General features: G+C 48.7%; 1 protein-coding gene across 5 annotated transcripts; it reads left to right on the top strand.

Moving 5' to 3' along the window:
- The first annotated feature begins 28 nt into the window (after nt 1–28).
- LOC146565041 (CREB-regulated transcription coactivator 2) lies at nt 29–27641 on the top strand. 5 transcript variants are annotated; one of them, XM_085292901.1, is made up of 16 exons: nt 29–244; nt 8610–8711; nt 9995–10105; nt 11120–11181; nt 12294–12362; nt 13391–13497; nt 13778–13804; nt 14141–14220; nt 14525–14574; nt 17933–18198; nt 19564–20039; nt 20131–20349; nt 20430–20618; nt 23424–23495; nt 23877–24078; nt 24160–27641. In XM_085292901.1, the coding sequence occupies exons 1-16, from the start codon at nt 77–79 to the stop codon at nt 24348–24350; spliced, it is 2391 nt and encodes a 796-aa protein (XP_085149027.1). In that variant the 5' UTR covers nt 29–76; the 3' UTR covers nt 24351–27641. The 5 variants fall into 5 exon arrangements, with proteins under 5 accessions (XP_085149027.1, XP_085149026.1, XP_085149029.1 ...); XM_085292900.1 differs by having other exon boundaries at nt 20427–20618; XM_085292903.1 differs by lacking the exon at nt 12294–12362 and having other exon boundaries at nt 20427–20618.

Raw genomic sequence — 27641 nt, 5'->3', positions numbered from 1 at the left:
GGGAGTGATTCCTCTTCACCCCGCCCCTCTCTGAAATCGTTCCACTACGTCAGCTCGTCCCGTCCGCTCGGTGAAGATGTCTGCGACGGGCTCAGGCGGCTGTGGACCCGGGCCCGCCTCGGGCGCCGGCTCCGGGGCGTCCAACCCGCGAAAGTTCAGCGAGAAGATAGCACTGCACACCCAGCGGCAGGCCGAGGAGACGGCCGCCTTCCAGGAGGTCATGATGGACATCACTTCGACCAGGGTGAGTGAGAGGCGGCGGCAGGAGGAGAGCTGCCGGAGGAAGCGAGGCCTTGTCCGGGCTCGTCGGGCTCCGGATAAGCGCTGTGCGGTGTCTCTGCGCGGCGCTTTGCTGAGATTTGGCGCTGTTTTAGCGGCAATCACCTCGTGGGGACGCAGTGTGTGGGTTTTGTTGGGTGTTTGTCTCTCCGGGACGCACTGCTCTTCATTTCCGATACATCGTTAGCGCTCGAAGCTAACGCGGCTAACTTGTCTTGTTTACTATGTTACGTGAACGTCGCTGTCAGCCTCGCAGTGCCCCGCAGAACTCCGGCCAAAAACCGGATATTTTAACGCGACGTCACCTCACGTCACACACACATATCCAACACCTTCGACTTAATTAATTCGGGGTGTTTATTTTGTCCCTTTGGCAACTTCGGCGTTAATGTCAGCCATTGACAGGCTTTGCTTTCATGTAGATGAAGCTCCCATTACTCGTGTTTTGTGCCTCCTAAGGAAAATAGTGTGATTTTATTTTTGATTTGTTTCTTTGACTTGTGGAACAAATATGTGCGTTTTACAGATCTGACGTGGTGATTTTATCTTTGTCCACCCTGCCCGGGAAAGATTACCTTAAATCGTGCATACTTTACACGGACTCTGGCCTGGCGGCGCCGTTTTAATGTCAGGGTGGGCGATTGGTTCGGATGTGTTAACGTCACCTTGTCATTGGTGATGTGTGGGTGTCACTGTGATCTGAAACACGCCCTCAGGTGTGAAGCAGGTGAGAGGGTCGGAGTGTGGAGGCAGGTGGTCTCTGCTGGTGTGTTTACTGTCGTGGGAAAATGTGGGAGTCTGGCTGTCAGTTTATTTTTGATGGTTTGAGGTCATTTCTGAAAATTTTTTACAAGTTTAAAGGTGTGTGTTTCTGAAGCTGGTGTTTTTGTTCTGTGAGTCCAGCCCGTGATGCTGCCGTGGGGTTTGGAGTTTTTAGGTGCGTTTGTGTAATTTTATTAGAACACACAGAAATGGTACTGAAATAATCACACAGTGGTAAAAGTTCATCCTTCAATACTTATTTTGGGTCAAAGTCAGCAAACCTTTATTTTGAAATAAATGCTTCAAAGTAAACCTTTATTCATTTTAGTTTCACATCAGATGTGACAGTGATTCTGCACATAGACCACAAAATTAAAGGTAGTTCAGGAGATGCCTGAAGGTGGCTGCTGAGTGGTGGGACTTGCGTATGGACCACGGTAGGCCACAGCTTCTCCTGGACTCAAACCAAAGAGCCGTGGGCCCGACGGCTGAACAGAAACACGAATGCTTCAGGCTGACATCCAGTCACGTCTTTCATAAACGTGTTTATTTCATACACGAGTGAATGAGAAAAGCTCACTGTTTATGAACGTGGTGGGCTGTGGAGGCATCTTTATACTCTTATTCTGAACGTTCAGCTGCTCTGTTCTTCCTGTCTGGAAGCTGTGAGTTGCTCTGGACGCTGCTGCAGGTCAGACAGTCTTCTTCCCCTCTCTGTTGAATTGCAGCTCCTGCTGATGGTCCTGGTTTGGTTCTGGAGGGTCACTCGGACCAGAACCTGCAGCAGATGCTGCACAGAGCAGGTCCAGGACCAGCAGCTGCAGCTTCTTATCATTATGAGGTGCTGTTTAGTTTCCTTGTGGGGTCGAGTTGGTCCTGAGAAAGGCCCTGGTTCTGTGCTGGTTCTGTGTAGCTCAGATGGATTTAGTCAGGCATGTGGATCCAGACTGATTGTTTAGGTCTTGTGTAAAGATTTTGTCCTCCAGGGTTTGTGAAAGCGTGATAAAACAGAAAATATCCTGAGGTTTGATGGTCTGACCCTCTGGTTTCATGAGCCGCATCATTATTGGCTTGACCTCACTGACAGGTGACTGGTGTCACACGTCGGGTAGAAAGCTGCAGGTCTGTAGCAGATCCAGGAGTTTAACCCGAGGACATGATCGAGCTCTCTCTGAACTCATACAGTCATGTGAAGGAGGAGGATCTCACTGGACCCTCTGCAGTGTGAGACAAACGGAGTCCACCCCATGATTCAGCAGCTCGTTGATCCTCCCTCAGCAGTGACAGTTCCTGTGTGACTTTATCAGCCTGTCAGATCTCTGAGGAGGAGTTTGACTCCACTCTTCTTCACAGCGTTGCTGAAGTTTGCTCCATTCGTTTATGCACAGCTCTCTGAGCTCTGCACTCTGGACCGCTGCAGCAGCTCCGTCTGCGCTCGCTTCAGCGTCCTGCCGATTGGTCCGAGCTTCAGCTGCGGGACACATGGCCTCACTCTGACTCTGGAATACTCGGATGTACGGGGAGTTCACGGTCCACTCGGATCGTCATCCCTCCTCCACGGCGCTCACAGCGAGCAGTTTGCTGCTGTGCACTTTACTCTCGTCTGTTGCTGAAGTCTGCTGCGGCTTTACAAACCTCAGCTGGCTGTCGTGACCTTTAACCTTCTAAATGAGGCCTGTGGAGTCTGAGATCTGTGGGTTTTTCAGGATGAATGTGTTGGGATGTTCACTCCTGGGAAGATTGTGGCATCCTGTTAGCACACCTGAGTGCTGCAACACTTCTGCTTTTACACAGGTGCTCACACCTGCTGCTGAGTCAATCAGTGGGCAGCAGCTAGTTGCTCCTCTTGAGCTCCTCTGTAAGGATGGACGGGTTTCAGTGAGACTGGTGCTGTGAATCGTTTTTCTGCCTGTGACATGAATGAATGCAGAATAATCCAACCCTGAACATAGAGCTGGGCGATAGAACGATAACGATATGTATCGCGATATAACTTTTACTCGATAGAGAAATTAAGCTATCGCGATAGACCTCGCCGCTCTTGTCCTCTTTAAAAAAAAAAAAAAAAGGTCAGCCAATCCAAATTAAGTAGCGCAGAGCCGAACCAATCACAGCCGCAGCGTCACGTCGCGTGACTTGTTACGTGCAGCACAAGTGCCAAGCCGCACGTGTGTTTGTTTGGGAAGCAGCCAGCGCGTAATGGAGGAAATGAGTGTGCCGACTAGAAAAATCAACCGAGCGTGACCGAAGAGAAAACAGATGATGGTTCCAACGCCGGAGAGATTGTCAAACGGAAGAGCCATAGAAGTTCCGTAGTGTGAAGGTATTTCGGCTATTTCAAGTCTGACAAAAACAGAGTAGCTGCACTGTAAATGTGCCGAAAGCAAGTCTGGAAATACAATAAACTGGTGCATGCGTCACACTGTGCGCCACGTTATTGTTTCGGTGAAATGAATTTCTACAATACTGTTAATTCTACTCTCTGCAGTGTTTAAATGCTCACATATACACACAGTTACTGTCCCTCCACACATACGACTCGGTTCTGCTTCTATGTCCCAGCTTTGTTTACTTTTTCCCACCGAGGCTTCTAGACTTCTGATTGGCCAACATTTCTGCACGGTTAGGAATCTAGCGCCACCTGCTGCTTTGGCATGTTCATAGCAGCGTTTTCCTTCATTTCTGCCTTTATGTGTGGACGGGATTATTTTTTAAAACGAAAACGGAAAATCTCCGTTTTCAAAAATACCCGTGTACGTGTGGACGTAGCCTCAGTCTCTGACTGGAAGCGCTAATTCGTCATTCGGCTTTTGTCAGACTAAAGTAACTGTTAAAACTGTTTGAAAAGCTCAGCTATACAACAAGGAGAGATTGAGAATTTCCTTTTAGTTCTCAGTTTATTTGATATTGACAAAAGTTAGTCAGTTTTGTCTGTTCTTCTGTAAAACAAACTAAGATTTATTTTTAGAATTAATATTTTGTTTCTAAGTGGAATTGACAATTTAGTCTGTTTTGTTTGTTCTATTTTGAAACTTAAACGCTTTAGCGGCTGCCTTTTGTGTAGTTTGCAATATTTGCCTTTATTTATCTGAAAAAGTCTCATGTTCCTTAAGTACATCTACCCTGTTGAACTTATTATGGGAAATAAATATTTAAAAACAAGCTGCTGATTATTTCACATTTTACTTGTGAGCAACGGCACATTTAAATCTTACAAATATAGTTATTTGGCTGATATCGTGATAGATATCGTTATCGCCTGAAATGAAAAGAACATATCGTGATATGAAAAAATCTCATATCGCCCAGCTCTACCTGAACATGAATAGTGTTTGGTGCTCGCTCTCTGCGGGTCAGCGGTGCTGGTGTTGGTTGTTTAGAGGTGGGTAAACCTGCCGTCTGACATGCTGTGCCTCCTGTTTCACTTCACTGCTTTTCTTTCTGAACGAGGCCAGGTAAGAACACCTTTCGTGCAGGGCCAATACCTTCCTGTGTCTGCAGGCCACAACACGTAGCGTGGTTTTTCTTCTTTAGATTGCAGCTCGTCGGCAGTTTGACGTTCTTGCGAGAGGAAACGAGGCTGAGCTTATCTGATCTGAGAGCAGGTGATGGACATTCAGGTTTCCCCCCTTAGACCTGAGTTTGTAGCTCTGAGCGTGTTTCAGGTGTTTAATGAACTGAAGCCACAGCACGGAGATGTTCCCGAAGACGTCTCCGGTTTGGCGAGTTCGCTGCTTTCAGGGCTTCAGAGGGCGACGCCTCCAAAGGACAGCAGGCTACATAGACGTTCCCAGCAGCCTCTGAAGAGGAACGGCCCCTCTGCTTTTTGATCGCCGTCCATATGACTCTGTTTCTGCAAAGTCTTCCATATCTGAAGTAGGAAAAATGGCCAAACTCAGGGCTTGTTGAAAATCAGCCATTTGAAGCTGTAACCAAACGACTCCCAAAGAATTCAGCGATGAGTCAGTTTGTAAGGAAACGTGTACGGGTCACTGACTCAGGGCTGCGAGGAGGTGATCGCATGTGCAGTAAATCACCGTCACGCTCTCACAGGAAGGATGTCGGCTTTCAAGCGTTAAAATTAGAGCAGGATGTACTCTTCAAATGAATGTAGATCTGTGGCAGTGCAGATGAAGAAGTAAGGATAAACCCCCCACCCCCGTGGGTTTTTCAGATCATAAACCTTATCAGCAGTCTGAGTGGGACGTCCTCGCACTGCAGGTGGAGCGTCACGTGGACACAGGACGGCGTTGTCGGCATAGAGGAGGATTCTTACAAAATAAAACGGGTCCATGTTGGAGTTAGCTCAGGCGTCCACAAACACATGGATGGAATATTTCTGAGCTACCGGTTTGCTGTGATTACACTGCCTCATTAGCGACGGGGAGCCATCTTTAATTATAACATTAGCGGTTTTCCAAATTTTGGGTTCAGAATTACAGGAAATCGGCTTTAGTTCGTTAAAAAGTTGCATTTCTGAACATGAAACTCTCATCCTGTGACAGCATGACGAGAAAATAGTCGCACGAACAGGGGCTTTTGTTTGGGTGTTGCTAAAGGTCGTTTTTGTGGGCGTGGCCTCCTGACGTTTTGTCCTGACTGAGAGGCAGACAGACGAGCTCACGCTGGTCACGCCGTCTCTGCGCTGATGTATACCGCAGCGTGTACGGCGCCTGCAGCCTGAAGCGATGGACACGGGTTGTGATCCTCATCAGCCTCGGCAGAGACGACGTCTCGGGCAGCGAGGAGGTCCTTCACAGCCTGAGGAGACACTGTGGGTGGAGCTAGAGCTGGGCGATGTCTTTGTGAGGGAGGTCATCTCATTATGGAGGGAAAGCTTTTCAGTCCAGTTTGTGTTCTTCCAGCTGAGCTCTGTGCTCGGCACAGGAAGTCTGAGTTTATTTTCAGAGGCCTGCCCCTTCTCACGATGGAGATGATGGCAGCGGCGGGCAGAGTCCTAAGGCGGGAACAGATGTGTGGTTCGTGGCTGATGTCTCTGAATTCCCCAAACTTCACGGACAAAAAAGGAAATTGTTTGTTGTGATGAGTAAGTTTAGAAGTGGGGAACAGATGACAGCCTCGTGGCGTCACAGCAGGCGCTGATGGCGCCGTGCGAGCGCTCCGAGCTGCTGGTGGTTTCTGTGCAGGTCTTTGGAATGACATCATCAGCTTCCTCTGCAGAGGCCTCCTCCTCCTCGACGTTGTGCCGCTCGCGGTCCTGGCTCTGGTCTGTGGGACCCTCCAGAGCCCAACCGCGACCCGCTACACTCAGCAGACAGGAAAGGGCCGGGCTAGAAACTTTCAAAATAAAACCTGAGGCCATCATATTAGGCATAAGCTTTTTAGCACAAGTTGGATCTTTCATGTGGATAATGGAGCGTTTGAGCCGCTGTTCTGACTTCATTTGACTTTACTGTGCAGAGCAGCTTATATACAGATGAGGTCGAATAAAAGGTGGCAGCAGTTATGTCTACAGATGTTTATATCGCTGTACAGATGTGTTGATCAGTACATCTGCACATTGTCCGTAGTATTCTGGGATGCAGACGCGTGTACCTGTTTCTTTGTTCTGACCCCCGTGTTGGCGAGCGTGACCATAAACTGCAGCCTGATGCGTGGATGTAATGGCCGCTCGTTTGCGCCGCTCGGCCTGAATTAAACGGCGTTTGTGGACGAAGTTGAGCGTGGTTATGTTACGTGTCATGGAGGAGGAGCTGATGTTAAAGAGGAGGAGGTGCTGTGTCTGGCTCCTCCTCCTCCTCACCGTTTCCAGGAACGCTTCAGGAATACGTGGACGTGACGTGAACCCGACACAACCTGAAACCGTCAGAGCAGAACTCTGCGCCGTCTCCTCACATCTTAAGCTGCTCTTCAGTTAAACTGGCGCCGTCACTTCACTTCAGATAAGGAAATACCTCGGTGTTCACATCAACGAGGACCTCACTTGGAGCACACATACGGAATTCCTTATTAGTAAAGGCAGACAGCGCCTCTATCACCTGAGGCGTCTAAAGAGGTTTAAGATCTCCAAGAATATACAGAGGAGATTCTACACTGGTGTCATTGAGAGCATTTTGTGCAACAACATCATGGTGTGGTACGGGAACTGCACAGTACAGCAACAGAAAGCCCTGCAGAGGGTTGTGCGCACAGCTGAACGCACTATGGGAACATCTCTACCAGCACTGCAGGACATCTACGCTGAAAGGTGCAGATCCCGGGCCATCAGGATCACTAGGGACTCCAGCCATCCCGCCCATAAACTGTTCAGGCTGCTGAGGTCAGGGAAACGCCTCTGTAGCCTGAAAACAAGAACAGAAAGGTTCAGGAGGAGTTTCTACCCACAAACAGTGAGACTCCTCAACCAAAAACGCAAACCGGATAATATGCTGGACAATCTCACACATAGTACATAATTCGCACTTTACTTTCTTCTTTCCTGAACCTTATCTTATCTTATCATATTATATACATTTGTACTTATGTAAATATGTATATTTTTATAGTTTTTCCTGTCTCTTAGTTTAGGTAAAAGCTTTTCTAGTATGTTTCTCACAGTCGGGGGGAGTATTTTTTAGCCAGGAAAAACATTTCACTGTATGTTGTACTAGCTATAACTACATGTGACAAATAAATAAAGAAAGAAAGTAAAGAAGAAACGGCGTCTGCGCTCCGCTGCTTTAACCTGACGTCCAGCTTGGTCCCCGGTTCCTGGAGCCGGGGCGAACCTGAGAGCTCAGACGTTAACGCGGCGCGGCTTCGTCGTTGGTTTGATGCATTTGAGCCGCGCAGATGGCGAATGACTTAAATCTGTTCCTCTGACGGACAGATCCGTCCCTCGGGTTTGTTTAAAGCGAAGATTAAACAGGAAGTTGCCGCTGCGCTCCTCTTTGGTGATCATCCAATCAGAGCTGGACCTGGAGCCTGAAGGGGCGTGGTCAGAAGGTTGAACGAGTTCCGTATGGCAGAGGATTGAGCCTGAGCATGCTCTGGCTCCGCCCCCTTGCTTCTCATTTATGCACTGGTATTTGCAGGTCTACAAAGATTGTTCTCTTCATAATTCTGCTTCAGAGACTTGGGTGTAAGGTAACCACGGCGCCCTCAGTGGGGCCACCATCTTTGTATTTGGATGCTTTTATGACGTAAACAGTGATGTCATCAATAATCCCAAATCTGTGGCGGAGACCGGTGCGAGGAAGCGGCGTTTTTCTGTGCAGGCTGAGCGACTTGTGCGGAGGTGAAGGCGGAGTCAGGCGGAGGTGAACGTGGTGTAGACGATGAGAAGAAAGCAGGGCTTTTTTTCACTCTTATCTGTAACACCATCAGCGCTGCTCTTCTTCCCACATCCACCCCTCCGCCTGCTGCCCTCGCGTCACCACAGCACCAAAGCATTAAACGCAACCTTTGACGACATCACTGAAGTGAGCAGGTAACCAGGTGAAGTGATCACCTGGTTACCTGCTCAGGTAACGAGTCTGTATGGGGAAGCAGGGTCGGTGAGTTGCGGCTCGCCGAGGTTGTGGTCGTCTCATGTATTTGATCTGAGTGACGGTGTTTTTTTTTCACAGCTCCAGGCCCAGAAGCTCCGCCTTGCCAGGAATCAGGGGCCGTACTATGGCGGCTCATTACCAAACGTGAACCAGATCGGCAGGACCCCTCAGGACTTCCAGGTAATCGACTGCTACTGCACTTTCACCCTGATGTCACTTCCTGTTTCTTTTCTTATGTCGTAGGTGCAGGACAGCGAGCGTCAGAGTATCGCTCGATCTCTGCTGACGTGATAAAGACGCCTGTTTTGTGTAAACGTTACTGCCTACGTTTGAGTATTGGAGTAATAAGGTGGAAATAAAGGTGGGCTGAGGATGGAGCCCTGTGGGGCTCCTGCAGAACATTTAAGGCGGTCTGATGCTTTCGGTGGTTTGCGTGCGGCAGATGTGATCAAAGCCACAGACGGTCTCTGTCGTCGCCTCTCATCCGCTTAGTTTCTCTTTTGGTTTGAATCTTTGGTCCTGATCGTATCTCTTTACTCTCCTCGTGTATATTTTTAATGCTTTTTTGTCCTTCCTGAAAAAAGAAATGTGAGGAAACGGCGCTCTGCCTTCAGCGTCAGTGTTTACTGATTCTTTTGTGACGAGGAAGACGATTGGCTCAGTGTTTTCTCTCCTTTATTCTGGAGTCAATCAGGCACCGGGTCTCTGCTGTGAGCTCCAATCAGATGTGGGCAGCAGGAGTTAGAAAGCCGAGCCCGCTCATCATCTCTGACTCATCAGTGTTTCCATCACACTCGGTCTGTAATGGCGCTGTTCGTGGCTCCTCCTACTCTGCTGCAGTGGAGCTGAGCGTGGACAGAACGTCTCTCAGGTGTTTGAGTTTCCTCCTGTGGGTCTGATGCAGATGGCTGATCCCACATTAAAGGATCTGTCTGCATCAGAGCGACCCAAACACACACAGGTAGCCTGCAGAAGCTCCACCCCCTGATCCAACGGGGTCTCTGTTGTGTGGCTTGTTAACGCCCTCCTGCAGCTGCTGATCCTCTGATCTAGGAAGGTCTCGTCTGCTTGGGGCTCTCCAGTTCTCCCCTGGGGTCGTGCGGGGAACTCTGGGACCGCGGTTGCCCCGGGACACGAGCTTCACTTTACAAACAGCCGTTGGTCCCTACAGGCTGACCTCACCGCCTCATCTTTGTTCAGTTTATTTGAATTATACTCGAAGGTCAGACAAAAATGCTGTTTCAATAACCACAACATGTGTCAGTGAACGAATTCTCTGAGTAAATATCTGAGATTACAAATACTGAGCAGAGTAATCCTGACCAGGTCACATTATTATGGGCTTTTATTTTGAAGTGTGTGAGGCTTCCTGTTTCCTCAGTATTTACAGGTGTGGAAATGATGCTGACTCTGTCCTCTCCTCTCATTCCTCCCCTCTCTGTCCCCCCCCCCCCCCTCCTCAGGGCTCCTTCCCGTCCACTCTGGAGTCCAGTCGGGCGACGCGGCATCACGGGCTGGTGGAGCGAGTGCAGCGGGACCGCCGCTTCGTCTCGCCGGTCCGACCATATCGCAAAGTATCCTTCAGTTTACGCGAGGCTCCCTGTCTTATTCCAGATTGTTCCTGTGCTCCCGACTTCCTGTCTGTCTGTTTACTTCCTGTAAAGACTGTGAAACCTCTCAGCTGCACTTTGATTGCTGGGAACTATTTTCAGCAGCGGATGACCAAAAATCTGCAGCAGCAGCTCCAGGATGGAGTGTGGAATAAATCAGTGTGTGTGTGTTCGTGGTGACGGAGGATGGCGTGTCAGCTGACAGTGAGCGTTTAGAGATTTTGGCGTGGCGGTAAAATCCAGCGGTGGTGCACTCCTTCCCCTCTGTGGTCGCAGTGATGCGTCATGAAGCCAGTGTTTCAGCTTTTAGGATAACAGAAGGAGACAGGAAGTGCAGGAAAGGCGTCGGGCGGCGAGCTCACAGATGTCGATGCTTTATTGGACGGGTCGTTTTTGTCGCGCTCTTTCTCAGTCGTCCTCTGCGTCGATGGGGCGAGGGGGCGGGGCTGATGCTGAGAGCCACTGCGAGGAACTTTTATCTAAGAAACTCCGAGTGATCACGTTGAGTTTGTGTCACAGCAGCAGTGAAAAAGCTGCTCAGAAAAACAAGTCGTGCAGGCACGCTCGTCTCCACACTTGAAGCTCCTCCCGTCTGACAGAAGTGCGACCTTTGACCTTGGTTTGAGTAAGAAGTTGTGGTGAAGCTCTGAGTTCTTCAGACTGCACTGAGCGTTCCCTGTGAGGGCGAGAGTTCAGAGTTCATCCTCTTCCGCTCGCGTCCTGCAGAAACCCCGATGATGAATCAGAAATAAGTTAACAATAAGTTTAAAGAAAAAAACGACATCGGGCTGTCGGGGTTAACGTGTTCTAACAGGGCGGGGTCATTCAAACCCGATGAGCTGATTTAGCCCCCGAGAAGCGACACAGGTGAGTTTCTACAGGTCAGCGTGGTGTCGGCGCCATCTGAAGCTCGTTTAGCTCCTCCTGATACTGAAACTGATGAAGCTCTGTGCTTTCCTTAACCTGCTGCTTCCTCAGATGGACAGCTCCCCGTACAGCCCCGCCTACCTGTCGCCGCCACCCGACCCCAGCTGGAGAAGGTGCTGTCTGTTAACCCCGCCCCCTGCTCTCCCCGCTGTGTGTGTGTCCGTGTGTCTGTCGGCAGGTCTGTTTCTTTGGTTTCGCTCCTGCTTGCTGTTCCCTCCTGAAGCCTCAGCGTCGCTGCAGTAAAACCTCGACGCTCCTCTGAGATCAGAAACCGGAGGAGATGAAGCTCCGCCTCAGGCTGTGAAGGAGACACTCTGCTGCAGTCTGACCCGTGAATAACATCTGTACACAGATGTTCTGTGATTGTGACGGGCGTTTAACCCGTGCTCCCGCAGCGCTCGAGGAAGACTCGCCTCCCCGCTGCAGTGACTGCGAGGTGACTCTGAGGCTTCAGAGGGTCCCGTGGTCCTCGCGTTGACCGAGAGGAGCCGATTCCAGCCTGTGTTCCTCCTGCTCTTCTTCTTCTTCTGGAATCTTTGGCTCTTTCTTCTTGGCTTCTTCCGCTGCTTCCTGCCTTCTTTCTGCGTTTCCTTCAGAGGGAGGCCGGCTTCCGAACTCCAGGTGTCCTATGAAGCTCCGCCCCCGCAGGTTTCTGCCACTGACTGGTTTCAGGTCTGCCTGCGCTCGCTCCACCTCCTTTGTAGGAGCACGGTGGCGTGGTCAGGTTGGGGGTCTGAGCACAAACTACGGTGGCGATAACGCACTCAGAAAAAACCACAACAAAGCAGGAAGGGGGCGGGGCGGTTAAATGTCACGATGTGCAGAAACATCAGCTCAGATCGCGTCCAGCAAGCCTCCAGCTGAGCTGACCCCTCCCCGCCGCAGGCGGAGCGTTACGAGGACTGAAGGAGCCGCGGGACCTGAAATCCTCCACGCGAACGCCCCCACAGGGAGTGAAAACCACGACACATGAAAAGTGGGAGAAGCTCGACCTTCATCCTGCCGTCACAAACAAATGAACAGAATTCAACCGCTCGGGTTTGTTTGGCAGCTCAGGGCCACCGTACAGCAGGACCCGGCAGCTCGAGGCCGCGGAGCCTCCCTCTCTGCTTGGCTTGTTTGTCTCTGAGCCTCCTCCCTCTGCTCCTCTTCGTCACCCTTTGACTTTTCGTCGCTGCTTCCTGCTCGTCAGACCAAAATAACTTTGTTTTTGTCGATCATAAAGGAATTGGTCTGGAAACTTCCCCGGAGATAAAAGCCAGTTGTTTCGTCTCCCCACCACTGCACTCAACAGGTGAACCCTCCTCGTCCTCCTCTTCCTCCTCCTACCTTCACTTCCTCCTCTTCTTCCTTCCTGCAGCTGTAACCTTCAGAGTGGACTTTTAGAAGAATTAGATCTTTTCGATGCTTCAGACTTTGAAGCTTTCTTCCTTCCTTCATCGCTCGGCCCGAGCTGCTGCTCGTGAAAACCTCTGACCTCGGGTGCAGCAGCTGCTGTCACAGGTCAGAGGTCATGTTGTGCAGCTGTTTGCAGTCAGAGCGAGCCTCCTGCGGGGAGCCAGAAGTGCCAAAATCACATTAAACACTCCAATATTTCCTCTTATTGCCTGTTAGACGTTTTTACTTCCTGTGAGTGTCGGTTAAACATCAGGCCCAAGTAAATGGATCAGAATGACTCCGCCTTCATTTACATACAGTAGCACAAATGCAGGAAGACGAGAGATCACATGACCTTCACCCCCGTGGAAACATCTGGAACTCGATCTGCAGATGATCCTGAAGGTCAGGTGTTTACTCCAAGGCAGCAAATCAGAGTGAAAGGTCAAAGGTCGATGAGTGAGCAGTAAAACACAGAAAACTGACGGCGTCGGAGTTTAGCTGCTCGTCCAGGACGAATATTAAAACCTGAAAGAAAACATCCAAACGTCGGGTCGCGAGGAGAGTCGCGATACATGCTAATGATTATTAGTTAATGATTAATCAGCACTGTGCAGGAGAAAAGACCAAAGTAATCATTGTTGTTATTACTATGTTTTTACACTCTGACATGACTAACAGCTGAGCATCAGTGAAAACATAAACAGATAAAACAGAAAAGTAAATGTCTGAGTTTTATTTTTTTCATGTTTTGTTGGTTTTTAAAGACAAATTCATTTATTTTTGAGTCGCTTCTTTTCATTTTGGCATTTTTGTCTCTCCGTAGTTCGAAAGAGCGTTTCTTTGGCGTCTCATCTCTTTGTTTCACCCTCGCTAACCTTCACCTCCTCCAAGCCTTTGCTCCTCTCCCCCTTTAACTCTCTGTCGGTGTCTCTCGCCCTTCAGGACGAACTCCGACTCAGCGCTCCACACCAGTGTGATGAACCCGCCCTCCGGAGACCCGTTCAGCACTGGCGGACCCACGCTCGCCCTCCAGAACGCCAGAATCGGCGGTGAGTGAAACCGAACCGAACAGACGCCAGCACAGGTGTGTGTTATCAGAGACTTGGAAGACGGTCCGTGTTCAGGGCGCGAAGCTTCAAACATGTTGGAAAGTTAAAGTGAAACTGTTCAGCAGGATTATCCTTTTTTAATAATTACAGGAAAACATTTAAATCCAGCTTTGATTGTAACGGCGACGACCTGAGCGGACACGTTTCAGTGATTCAGTATGTTTGTAATCACCACTGTGTGTGTGTGTGTGTGTGTGTGTGTGTGTGTGTGATGCTGCAGGTCAGAGCGACGGAGAGGGCAGAAGAAGTGAGTAACGCACATTTATCCTACGTCCAAAGGTCAAACTTCCTCTCACTGATGAATGACTGTGGATGTCAATAGAACAGGAATATTGTTTGTTGTCGGGCAGATGAGCATATTTACAAAAGTAAAGACCAATAAGAGACTGTACAGGGCAAACATGAGAAGGATGCAACATAGTTACAAAGGAGAGTGCAGCTAGCAGGATAATCTTGTGCTGTATGTTTGTACAACAATGACAAATGCATGAAGGACGCCAGCTTTTCCCTCCTTGAGCTTTTCACATTAAAGCGTCACAGCCCTCCTCTCCATGTGTGAGTCACGGTGTTTTATGTCCCTCAGTGTTTCCATATCCTGTCCCTCCCATCGAGGAGAACGTGTTGGACGAGGGGAAGCTGATGAAACCCTGGGACACCAAGAAGGTAAAACCCACAGAAACACCATCTGCCTGTTTCACCCTTACATTAAATATTCACATTTATATTCATTTCTCCCTCCAATCTCCATAAATGTCCTGAGAGTATGCGAAGGACATTTCTCACTAGTTTATGGAAGTTAAATGAGTCAAAATCTCATTATCATCCTGACACAGCTGCTGCAGGGTCCGTTTTAGAAACATGTTGACATTTTAAGTTTTGTGTTTTTAGCTTGTTCTAAAGTTTACTGAGTGATTTTGTGTTTGATGCTTCTGAGTCATTTCTGTTGTTCTGGATTTTTCTTTCCCAGCTGCCGTTGTTGTCATCCCGGCCGAAGTCCTGCGAAGTTCCCGGCATCAAGTAAGTCCCAAAAAGCTTCTGTTAATTCAATTCAATTCAATTTTATTTATATGGCGCCAAATCACAACAAAAGTCGCCTCAAGGTGCTTTATAGATACAGAGAAAAACCCAACAATCATATGACCCCCTATGAGCAGCACTTTGGCGACAGTGGGAAGGAAAAACTCCCTTTTAACAGGAAGAAACCTCCGACAGAACCAGGCTCAGGGAGGGGCGGGGCCACCTGCTTTGATTGGTTGGGGTGAGAGAAGGAAGACAGGATAAAGACATGCTGTGGAAGAGAGACAGAGGTTAATAACAGATATGATTCAATGCAGAGAGGTCTGTTAATACATAGTGAGTGAGAAAGGTGACTGGAAAGGAAAAACTCAATGCATCATGGGAATCCCCGGCAGCCTACGTCTATTGCAGCATAACTAAGGGAGGATTCAGGGTCACCTGGTCCAGCCCTAACTATATGCTTTAGCAAAAAGGAAAGTTTGAAGCCTAATCTTGAAAGTAGAGATAGTGTCTGTCTCCTGAATCCAAACTGGAAGCTGGTTCCACAGAAGAGGGGCCTGAAAACTGAAGGCTCTGCCTCCCATTCTACTTTTAAATACTCTAGGAACAACAAGTAGGCCTGCAGAGCGAGAGCGAAGTGCTCTAATAGGGTGATATGGTACTACAAGGTCATTAAGATAAGATGGGGCCTGATTATTTAAGACCTTGTATGTGAGGAGCAGGATTTTGAATTCTGGATTTAACAAGAAGCCAAAACAGGAGAAATCTGCTCTCTCTTTCTAGTCCCTGTCAGGACTCTTGCTGCAGCATTTTGGATCAGCTGAAGGCTTTTCAGGGAGTTTTTAGGACTTCCTGATAATAATGAATTACAGTCGTCCAGCCTGGAAGTAATAAATGCATAATGTATGTAAACAGAATTGGTCCTAGCACTGAACCCTGTGGAACTCCATAATTAACCTCAGTGTGTGAAGAGGACTCTCCATTTACATGCACAAACTGGAGTCTATTAGATAGATATGATACAAACCACTGCAGTGCAGTACCTGTAATACCTACAGCATGTTCTAATCGCTCTAATAGGATATTATGGTCGACAGTATCGAACGCTGCACTGAGGTCTAGCAGGACAAGCACAGAGATGAGTCCACTGTCAGAGGCCATAAGAAGATCATTTGTAACCTTCACTAAAGCTGTTTCTGTGCTGTGATGAGCTCTGAAACCTGACTGAAACTCTTCAAATAAACCATTCCTCTGCAGATGATCTGTTAGCTGTTTGACAACTACTCTTTCAAGGATGTTTGATATAAAGGAAGGTTGGAGATTGGCCTATAATTAGCTAAGACTGCTGGGTCTAGAGATGCTTTTTGAGTAAAGGTTTAACTACAGCCAGCTTGAAGGCCTGTGGTACATAGCCGATCATTAGAGATAGGTTGATCATATTTAAGATCGAAGAATTAATTAATGGCAGGACTTCTTTGAGCAGTTTTGTAGGAATGGGGTCTAAAAGACACGTTGATGGTTTGGAGGAAGTAATTATTGAAGTTAACTCAGAAAGATCAATTAGAGAAAAAGAGTCTAACTTAACATCAATGGTACTAAGAGTAGCTGTAGATAATATTACATCTGTGGGATGATTATTGGTAATTTTTTCTCTAATGATAAAAATGTTATTTGTGAAGAAGTTCATGAAGTCATTACTAGTTAACATTAAAGGGATGGTTGGCTCAACAGAGCTCTGACTGTTTCTCAGCCTGGCTACAGAGCTGAAGAGAAACCTGGGGTTGTTCTTATTTTCTTCAATCAGTGATGAATAGTAAGATGTTCTGGCTTTGCGGAGGGCTTTCTTATAAAGCAGCAAACTATTTCTCCAGGCTAAATGATGATCCTCTAAATTTGTGACACGCCATTTCCTCTCCAGATTACGAGTCATCTGCTTTAGGCTACGTGTTTGAGAATTATACCACGGAGTCAGGTACTTCTGATTAGAAACCTTAGTTTTCACAGGAGCTACAGTATCCAGAGTCGTACGTAGTGAGGAGGTGAAATTATTAACAAGATAATCGACCTCTGTTGGGGCAGCATTCAGATAGCTGCTCTGCTCTGTGTTGGTACAGGGCATTGAAGATGATAACAGTGGGTGGATTATATTCTTAAACTTAGTTACAGCGCTTTCAGAAAGACATCTACTGTGATAAAGTCTACTCTCCACTGCTGTGTAATCAATTATTGTAAATGTAAATGTTATCAGGAAATGATCAGACAGGAGAGGGTTTTCAGGAAACACTGTTAAATGTTCAGTTTCTATGCCATATGTTAAAACAAGATCTAGAGTGTGATTAAAGTGGTGGGTGGGTTCTTTTACATTTGAGAGAAACCAATTGAGTCTAATAACAGATTAAATGCCATGTTGAGGCTGTCATTCTTAGCATCTACATGGATGTTAAAATCACCCACAATAAATATTTTATCTGAGCTCAGAACTAAATCAGATATAAAGTCTGAGAAATCAGACAGAAACTCTGTGTAAGGCCCAGGTGGACGATAGATGATAACAAGTAAGACTGGTTTTTGAGTTTCACAGCTGGGGTGGACAATGTTAAGCATCAGGCTTTCAAATGAATTAAAAGTCTGTCTTGGTCTTTGGTTGATTAACTCATTCACTGCCATTGACGTCTATAGCCGTCAATTGCAGTGAATGAGTCAATGGGTTTAACTCATTCACTGCCAATGGCTGGCAGTGAATGAGTTAATAGGCTGGTGTGAAAAATTGCTGCCACACCTCCCCCTCGGCCTGTGCTTCGAGGTTTCTGGTAGTTAGAATGACTCGGGGGAGTTGATTCATTTAAACTAACATAATCATCCTGCTGCAACCAGGTTTCTGTAAGGCAGAGTAAATCGATTTGTTGATCAATTATTAAGTCATGTACTAACAGAGACTTGGAGGAGAGAGACCTAATATTTAATAATCCACATTTCACTGTTTTACTTTGTGGTTCAGATGTGGATACTTTATTGTTCTTTCTTTGTAATTGTTTATGTTTAAGTTGTTTGTTGCTGGTTTTTAGTTTGTTTTTTGTCTGTGTGGGAGCTGACACAGTCTCTATGGAGATGGGTTTTTTGGTTGGGGGGGGGGGTAGCAAAAACCCATCTCCATAGCCGTTCTCTGTTAGTTTGTAGCCCCTGTTAGCCGATCTCTGTTAGTCTGTCGCTCCTGTTAGCCACACTCTGTCAATCTGAGTGATGCTTTAGCCTGATTTGTTAAGAATGGCCTGGTTTAACCGTTACCTGGAGACAGGTAAAGCTTCAGGAACTTGAGCTGTGATGTGAATCTCTCTGACCTTGTTCTGTTTCCTGTCAGTATCTTCACTTCCCCGGAGCAGCCGTCCACGCCGGCTCATGGTGTTCCCTCGGCGCTGAACACTGGCGGCTCGCTGCCTGACCTCTCCAGCCTCCACTTCCCCTCGCCACTGCCCACGCCACTGGACCAGGACGAACCGGGTTTCCCAGGGTCGTCCTCTTTGAGTGGTGGCAGCAGCACGGGAAACCTGGCCTCCACCCTCACCCAGCTGGGGATCAACGCCGCCAACGCGCAAGGAGGAAACGGCAGCTTCCACCACCCACCAGGTAAGTGAAGCTGTGACCTGTGAGTTTGTGCGTGGCTACAGGTGTTTAATGACTTTTTGTAACCGCACACGTTTTGCGATGTGTTGAACTGCAGTCTGTCGTGTTAGCAGTGAAATGATTGACAGGTGTGAAATCTGTGCAGGTGAGAGCAGAAAAGGGCTGCAGCTATCGATTATTTTAGTAATCGAGTAATCTATTGACTATTCCATCGATTAATTAAGTAATCGGATAAGAAATACTTTTGTCTTATTAATGGGCAATAATAACAGGTCTGTCAGAACAAAGGTTGGTTTTAAAAACTGCAATGTTTTACTGCACACAACATAAACTAAACCCCCGATTGTATTCACGCTATATTAGGATTACATTTTTCAAACAGTTTTTGTGCTGCTGAGAACAACGTTATGATGCTGCAGATGTTTATTAATATAAATAATAACTCAGCGTCCAGCCTGACGACCCTCAGGTCAGCGCCTCGTGTACGTTTGTATTGATTTGTGAAAAAAAGCTTTTAAATAAACAACATTTAACATTGTTTCACTTTCAATGTGAAAAATGTTACAAAAGCCTTGATAGGGTCTCGTACACCCCACGCCCTCCTTTAGACACACCCCTGTTCGCTTCCACGTGTAATAGGACGGCCGCGGTCGGCCAGTATCAGACTAAGTTATCAGGAACTTCTGCTGAACAGCTGCTGTTTCCTCAAGATCTGAGTCTCCATTTGTTTCTCGAGAGGCTGTTTGGGACAGCGGTGACTCGGCGGGACCACACACGGTACAGGAAGTGAGTCCGTGGTCCCGTGTTTCAGAGTAATGTCTGCGACGGCGAGTCGGACAGGTCGTGCTGTTAGCTGCTGAAACGTGCGAAGGTCCGGGAGAATCAGGAAGACTGAAGCTGCCGTAGGAGGATGAGAGTTTAGGGTGGAGAACCAGAGGGTGTAGTCGCCGCAGCAGAGGCCACTCTTCCTGCTGCGGCGTTTCTGACAGCGAGCGGCTCTTCTTTTGAGCTCTACTGTCAGAGTCGGCAGAGGAAGTCCGTGGGCGAGCGCTAAATTTAACCCGAGAGGAGGATTTTTGTTGAGGGAGGAAGCGGCGTCGGAAAATGTTGAGTCGTCTGTGAGGCAACCTCAGGCAGGAAGTGGCTGAGAGCTCGACCTCAGGTTACCGTCTGCATCGTTGTCCCGTGCTCTGACAGGCTGCGGACCAGGTGGACGAGGGAACGCGTGTTTATTGTAAATGAGGTCAGACAGGAACTGCAGGTAATGTTTACACCTGCTGCGACCTCCTGGGACGGAGCTGGTAGATGGCGAGGTGCGATCAGCTGAGTGCTCGGTGTTAACGTTGTTGTTGTTCTTGTGTCTTTCAGGACTCCTGGCATCGTTACAGAGCACGCTCGGTAACCCCTCCCTGCAGTCATCACTAAGCAACCCCAACATCCAGTCATCACTCAGCAGCCACTCCTTCTCAAACTCCCTTAGCTCCGCCTCCCTGCACTCATCGCTCAGCAACCCCTCGCTGCAGTCGTCCCTGAGCTCCTCGCCGTCGCTGCCATCCTCCCTCAGCAGCCAATCGCTGCACTCGTCTCTCAGTAACTCCTCCCTCCAGTCTGCGTCCAGCGGTAACCCTGGTTACAGCAGCGGCGTGGGCGGCTCTGGCTCCTGCTCCTCCTCCTACTCGCCACTGATGAGTGGGCAGGGCCAGCCACCGCCGCAGCTCAGCACGTCGCCGCGCCGCCGCGTCCAGCTGTCCCCGCTCATCCTGCCGCTGGGCGGCGACTCACGGCGGCATCACTCCAAACAATTCTCCCCGACTATCTCACCCACCCTGTCCTCCATCACACAGGTAAGCGATCACCTGTTCAAAATCAATACAAACAGGAAGTGATGCAGTTTAACAGAGTTTCCCGGGGTTAACGTCCCGCTTCCCTCTGCAGGGCGTCCCGTTGGACACCAGCAGGCTTCCTGTGGATCAGCGGCTGCCTCCGTACCCGCTCAGCCAGTCCCACCAGCACCAGCCCGGCGCGCAGCAAACGACGCTGCCTCAGCACCACCACCAGCCGCCGCTCCGCCTCCAGCAGCCACGGCCCAGCAGCCAGCAGCAGCTCCACCTGCAGAACATGCGGAACCAGCACCTGCAGCAGCACTTCGGAGCGGTACGTCCCCAAATTCAGTCCTGATTCTAAAGTTCCCCTCCGTTAGCTCTGGCGCTCACCACCGTGTTTCCTCGCAGCAGCAGAGGCTGATGGGACCGCAGATGAGCGCAGCGCCCCCTGTGAAGAGCGAGGGCGTGCCGGAGCAGTGCGTCCAGACCTCCTCCTCGTCCTCACTCTGCCACGCCAAACAGGAAGCGGAGCAGCAGAGAGCCGGCCTCCATCAGCACCAGCAGCACGCCGGCCACAGCCTCCCCGCCGACATCTACAACGTGAGTGACCTCTGCCGCCAACGCTCAAGTTAAACACATACACTCGCCTTAAAGTAGGCGGAGCCGGCCGCTGTCCCTGCAGCATAATGCTTCGTTCTGCTGACGCTCAGGTCGCGGCGCCCATGCACGAGCAGTTCTGATTGTTTGAGACGTGGATTTCGGAGTTGTTGTGGTTTTGCTGCGTGTTTGTGGCGGATGCTGGCGTGTCCCACGTGATGATGTCGTCGTTGTTCACGCGGCAGATAAACTCCTGAGACTCGTCTGTGTCAGGGTCAGAGGTGAGGTCCTCCCACCTGGATCAGCTGGTTACTCTTCAGCAGTGACTTCATCAAAGACGTGTTACCGTGAACACTTTCAGAGCACGCAGACGTGTTTCCATCTTGACATTTTTTTGCAGCAGTTTGTGACCTCACGAGGTCAACTGCACTTCCTGGTTCTGAGGAGCAGTTAGAGGCCACGCCCATCATCACGCCCATGACACTCTACTTGGGGAGACCTGTGGAGCGGGCTCTCAGCCGGGAGGAGGACGCTCCGTCTGTATTTCGACGGCAACGGCTGTTAAACAAGCACCAAAATTTCATCTGTGCGCAGGTCATAGGGGGAGGAGTCACCTCCACCTGGTTTGAGGTAACGCCAAGGGGTGTGAAGGAGACCATTCCTCGCTCAGTGTGTTGCTGCTCCGGCCTCCAGGATGTGAAACATGCTGGAGGCGCCTGGCTGTGACTCCTGGGATGTGACTGCAGCACGAGTGTGGTTACTATAAAGCAAATAAGCCAATCAGGAGCGGCGCTCTGAGTGCGTATCTCGTAGTTTAGCGTCAGCGAAGGATTTCTGCTCTGAAAGTTTGTCTTCTGAGTAGGGGTGGGCGATATAAACGATATACAATAGAAACTATATAAATTTGGCCAACGATAGAGATTTTGACTATACCGCTCTACCACGATAGCGCATGTTGATGATGTCATCAAGCTGCGCCTGTTTTGGTCGAAAGCATCATGGGCAGTGTAGTCCGTGCTGCAGGGAGAACGGACTGCCGTACCCGTGATGTGTCTGTGAGCGAGGGAGGGAGAGAAAGGAAAAGTACGAGCTGTCACCGAGCAGAAACGGGAGCTGGAAGCATGTAAATATAATAATAACCACTGCAGCCAAACAGAGAGCCTGACGAGCCCAGCTGTGAGTAAGCTGTTAAGACTCGACTGTACGCTGTGTTCCTGTTTTCCTCTGAAACAATAAAGTTCTGTTGCAGCAGCCTTTCAACGCCTTTCTCTGTCTCTCGCTAGCAAAGTGAAGCTAGTTTTCAGCTACGAGCCCGACACGAACCCGACGTATCAGCCAGAGGTCCCTTTACTATGGTTCGGAGCCGCGGACCTTCAGTAATAGTAATAAATCACATTCATGTAGTTGTAAACAGCATGATAATATATTAAGTAATCCAAAGTAATCAGAATACGTTACTCTCATTGAGTAATGTAACGGAATATGTTACAGAATACATTTTGGGGCATGTAATCTGTAATCTGTAGTGGAATACATGTTAAAAGTAACCTTCCCAACACTGCTCCTGACTGAAGTTTGGCCCGTGTATAGCATCCTGCTATGCCATTGCATTTGTCCCTGACCACCAGAATCCGTCACGTTAACTTTTATCGAGTGGAAAAAAGTTGGCGTTCATCCTCCAGCTTCACTGTGCTAATGTTATGCTAACATAGCTGTGTCGCTAGCAATCACGTAGCACAACATTATATAGCAGGTAGTCCAACTTCAGTAACCCTGCAAACGCCACTGCTGTTTAGTTTTCTGTCTTTATGTTAGAAGTGGCAGCAGAGCTGTACGTTTGAATTAGTTTCAAAAATCTCAGTCAGAACATGGTATGAAATGTTTAGGTGGAAACTAGCGAGCTAACTTCCTGTTAACTTCTAACTCCGTTAAATTTAATAAATTCTGTTTTCCACTAGGTGTGAATGTGCGAATGAATGTGAGTGCGACTGGTTGTCTGTCCCTGTGTGTTGGCCCTGCGACAGACTGGCGACCTGTCCAGGGTGTACCCCGCCTTTCGCCCTATGACAGCTGGGATAGGCTCCAGCGCCCCCTGCGACCCTGAAAAGGATAAGCGGAAGCGAATGGATGTCTGGATGTTAAACTTAATTGTTACACCTGGTAAAGCAGCAACGCTGATGATTTAATTAAAGATGAAAGAATTTAGACCGTTTTTAACTCAGTGTTCGTTTGACTTTGGGACCTGAAGCAGACGGAGTTTTGGACCCAGATTACTCCGTGAAGCTCCTCCCTACGGCAGCCGTAATGCTCTGACATCCATCAAGCAGTGCTGCTTACCAAAGTTACACTAAAACATTATTTAACAGATTTTTACAGCCAAAATCGGTTCGAGGTCAGTAAGCACAACCAGAATTCATACATAAGGAACACTCTCGATTTTTGAGAAAATTAAAGGATTTTAAGTCCTTATAGTTTGGAAAATACGTTATACAGAAGAAAAGAATATATCGTGATATATATCGTTACCACACGTGCTTCAAATTATACCGCGATATGGATTTTAGGCCATATCGCCCAGCCCTACTGCTGAGAGATAGTGGCGTTCCCGGGACAGACGCCAGACACGGGCCGTCCTGGAGGAGGCAGAAGGCGTAAACATCAGCACGCTAGTGAGGACGCTGAGAGTCATGTGACCAACATGAGGCTGACACCAAACAGATTAGTTTAAGTGTGTGTCTGCGCGCGTGTTTTACATCCTCGGCTGAAACTGGATTTAATCACTTTGTCTTTCTGTTGTCTTTTTCCCAGGATGCTTTGCTCAGCTCTCTGCTGGACGACCCCTACCTGAGCCTGCAGCTCACCGGCAGATCTGAGCAGCAGGTAAAGGAGTGATGTCACATGTTTGAATAGAAGGAAGCTGATTGGTTGTCAGTATAGCTGCAGGGTGTTTGTAAGAGGGGCTGAGATCGTCTGAGCATGTGCGGAGGAGGGAGGGTGGAAGATGAAGGTGGAGAAGAGAAGGAGGTGCAGAGGGTGGGTGGGACAGAAGGAGATGGAGGCAGATGATTGGCTGTGGAGCTCAGGTGGAGGGTAGAGTTTCATCTGTATTCTGTAGCGTGGTTGGTTAAAGAGGTTAAAGTTCATGCTTCTTCAGGTTTTGATGATTTTGAGGATGACCCTCCTGCGCCGTGACAGCCCATCTCAGTTCTGCGCGGCGTCTCTATCGAGTCACGTGACCTCAGCTTTCTCTTCCCGTTGCAGTTCGCCACAGAGACCCAGGCCGACATGCTGTCCCTGAACCACAGCGGTCTGAGCTGCAGCGCAGACAAGAACCAGTTCCCCTCCAACAGCCAGGGGGCGCTAGACCTGCAGGACCTCAGTGACCAGCAGCTCCTCAACAATCAGAACCAGAACTTCAGCGGGAGCGACGGACGACATAACGTGCCCAACATCATCCTCACAGGTCAGCGAGACGCGAGCCAAGCGTCGTGTTTTCTGTTTGTTTCTCCTGCACGCCTCTAAACCCCTCCCCCTCCGTCTGCAGGCGACTCTCCGACGGGCCTGTCCAAAGAGATCGCCAGCGCGCTGTCCAACGTCCCCGGCTTTGAGATGGACTCCTTCTCGCTGGATGACCAGCTCCGGATGGACCCGCTGTCCCTGGACATGCTGGAGGGCAACCTGATGCTGGCCGACCCGGCCGTGGAGGACTCCTTCCGCTCGGACCGGCTCAAGTGACGCCGCCGACGCTCCGGGAACGGCGCCCGCACCTGGAGAGGACTCCACCCTTCCGTCGCTCCCCCACAGCCGGTCTGTCGAGCGAGCTTTGGAAGAATGCGCCTTCATCGATGAAGGAGCTGACATCTGTGTTGGGGGAGGGATAAACTGAAGGAGGCGGAGCCTCACTGTCAATGGCACTTAAACTGAAAACGCTCTCGCTTGCTTGAAGTCAGAAACCTGCTGCAGCTTTCTGACCACTCCCCGCCCACACCCGGCCGTCATGATGGCGTCACGCCACAGGAGCGGAGGCGTGAGAGCGGTGTGGAAGCCACTTTCTGCTCTGACAGCTACTTTAACAGGAACTTAGCCATGACCCCTGACCTTTGTCCTCTGACTTCTGTCCCCTGACCGTGCGTGCTGCTTCTGCTCGGGCTGCTCCGCTCTTTTATGCAGAACTCATTTTGACGTGTGAGCATGCTCCGACCCGCCCACCTTTACGTTGCCTCTGACTGGACACGAGCGTCGACCTACAGCAGCTGAGCATTGCCGAGTTTTATCCCGCCGAGGCTCGTCAGGAGAACACGCCCCTCAGCTGGAGAACTGCCGTGGCTGCACGAAGTCTGTACATGAAGAATGGACACACCCACCATGTCCCGCTTCGGCGCTGTGAGTCGACGCGTCCCGTGTCATCACACGATCTGCTTGCTCTTTGGCTTCTCTGTGTGAGTGTCAGCTGATCTGAAGGCGGAGCATCGACGGCGCCTTTGACCAGCTTACGTCTGTCTGTTACATCCACATTCCCGCCGCCTGCAGATGGTCAGCTGACCTTTGAACCCAAAGTGATGCTTTTCAAAGAGGAGTGCGAGCCTTCCTCCTCCTCGTGTGTTTTTATGAACTCAAGTATAAAGTTTTTATTTTTGTAAATAACTCAGATATAAAAATCATATTTAAGAAGAAAGCGTTTAGCTCGCCGCCACCTTTGTGAGATCAGCCCGCACGTCTGCCTGACCGCTTGAAGGTCGAAGCTCGATGCGCTCGCCCAGGATGGCGAGGTCCCAGCAGAGTCCCAGCCCCGCCTTAAAACAAATGTAAGAGCGCGTTATCAACACATGTGATTGTGATCAATCGGAGCCTGACAGGAAGCTGCACGACTACAAAATCTCTCTTTCTGTTTTAAACAGATTTTATTTTATTCTGAAAATGTTTGAATGAATTTAAATTTACGGAAGTTTCACGAGGAGCGAAAAACAAATATAAAAGTCGTACATTTACGAGGAAAATTATTTTTAAATGTTTCCTCGTTTGCTGCTTTAATCTGAAAATTCGACATCATAACCAAAATAAACACATAGATTATTAGAGCCGCGTTAATGAAAGCCGCCTGATGAGGTTTATTAGAAAAAAGAATTTATAATCCTGAAAGGATAAATGTTTTTTGTATTTAAAGATAAGATATTCCATCATGGCCCTGACCGGCTGCCGTAGGAACCACCCCGAACGATTAAAACGCAATCAAAATCCTTCCTGTTTCAGCCTGGAAGGTTTTGGGAAACCTTGAGTCCAAAGCAAGCGTGTTGGGGGAGGAGCTTCAGAGCAGCCTTGCTGGTTTCAGGAGGTCGGGAGGTGACGAAGGTGAGGAAGAGCAGTGGGACTGGAGGTTCAGGTGTATCTGCTGCCCCCTGCAGGTCGCTCACAAGATAAAGGTCACAGTCGAGGACGGGAAAAACGAAATGAAGCTGATCTCTGAGGACCTGCAGACAAGCTCCTCCCACCTCAGCCCGGCCATCACGAGCAGCAGCCGCTCCAGTCATTGATCGATTGACCTCGTCCTTCAGTCTCAGTGACCCGAGGCGAGAGGTCAGCTTTCGCTCCGTCGATCAATACCTGATCAGCTCATTGATCGCCACCTGATCTGACCAATATGTTCACACTGACAGGCTGCCGTAGAGCAGCCAATAAAAATGCACCGCACTTCGCGTCATCACAGGCATCAGCCAATCAGGTCACGTCATGAAAATCCCAAGAAGTCAAAGTGCTGCACTCGGGTCTGGACGTGTGATCTTTGCACCACCTCCTGGAGGAGGCGCGGCGGCGCCCTCGGGCCGCGGCGGCGCCTGTGTCAGGACCACCGCAGGTACAGAAAGATTAAAAAGCTCGAATATTTTCTGAGATTAAAGCCGTAATTTTATTAAAATGCTTTTTTCTACTTTTTGAATCTGAGAGAATATTACAAATATAATCGGACACGTTTCACAGGGTTAAATCTTAAATATTTCTTCTTCTAGTTTTCATTTAACAATAATAAATGACTCATTTTGAAAAGCACTTCCTGTTCCAGGCTGTAAAGTTCTGCATAATCTGACCTCCACTCTCACTCCAAACGCTAAGGCCTGATTGGTCAGCTTTTGGAAGCCTGCAGAGGAGCAGATGACCATATAAGGATGTCAGCCGTCACAGAGGCAGAAAATTTTTTTTAAAGAAAAGCTCAGAGGTGACTTTAGTGTTTATAGATGAAGCTTTGATCATGTTCACACCATGAATACAAATAAAAATATGAAATATTTTATTAAAAGTTTCTTTGGTGGAATCGGAGACGCCTTCGTGTTCAGCAGCAGCGTTTCTTTTTTCTTCTTCTGTTAGAATAAAACCAAAACGCGTTCGATCAAACGGACGGAGAAGCTTCGTGCGGCGATCCTGGAACAAAATCGTGTTTTACTTCCTGTTTAATGTTTTGTTTGTTTTTTCCTTTCATACGACGTTCAGTAGGTCAAAAAGTTCAAAACTGAGGAAGAAATCCCAGAATTCATGTGTGCGTGCGTGTGCGTGTGTGTGCGCGCGCGTGTGTGTGTGCGTGTGTGCGCGTGTGCGTGCGTGTGAGACTGTTTTCTTGTTATGCAATAACTGTGCAGAGTAAGCCTGCAGTTCCAGTCTCTGCCAGTGGAGGGCGCTGCTGACCTGTGTGTGGATTAGGGATCAGTTAAAGGCCATATTTCATATTTTTCATATTTTTTATTGATATTAATTTCTGTCATTAATGTTTATAGTTTTTTTTCATGTTTTTTTTAGACTCCAGAGTTAAAAAACAAAACGAGAACAGCTGAGCGCTCTGCGTCTGTTGCTTCATATTTGAATAATAAAGTTTGTTTCTATTGAGATTTTTATTGTCATAACCAGGGAACGTTGAGTGTTGTACATATGAAAACGTTTTGAACCCAGAGGTGTTTTTAAAGCGCAGCGGCTGGAGGTTCACCGTGTTTTACAGAAAATAAAGAAATAAAGCTGAAACTGAAACGCTGACTCTCTGTTTCT

This window comes from Mchenga conophoros, linkage group LG11, assembly GCF_057382185.1.
Source record: "Mchenga conophoros isolate Kocher_MC1m ecotype Shallow Benthic linkage group LG11, M_conophoros_male_GT1.1, whole genome shotgun sequence".
NCBI lineage: Eukaryota > Metazoa > Chordata > Actinopteri > Cichliformes > Cichlidae > Mchenga > Mchenga conophoros.
This window is presented reverse-complemented; position numbering and strand designations above follow the sequence as displayed.

Excerpts from the sequence above, each read along its gene's own strand:
- LOC146565041 (XM_085292900.1), top strand. The coding sequence starts at position 77 with ATGTCTGCGACGGGCTCAGGCGGCTGTGGACCCGGGCCCGCCTCGGGC. Across the intron at positions 18,199-19,563 it reads CAGCTTCCACCACCCACCAG|GACTCCTGGCATCGTTACAG; the intron begins GTAAGTGAAGCT and ends TGTGTCTTTCAG. Across the intron at positions 23,496-23,876 it reads CCGGCAGATCTGAGCAGCAG|TTCGCCACAGAGACCCAGGC; the intron begins GTAAAGGAGTGA and ends TTCCCGTTGCAG.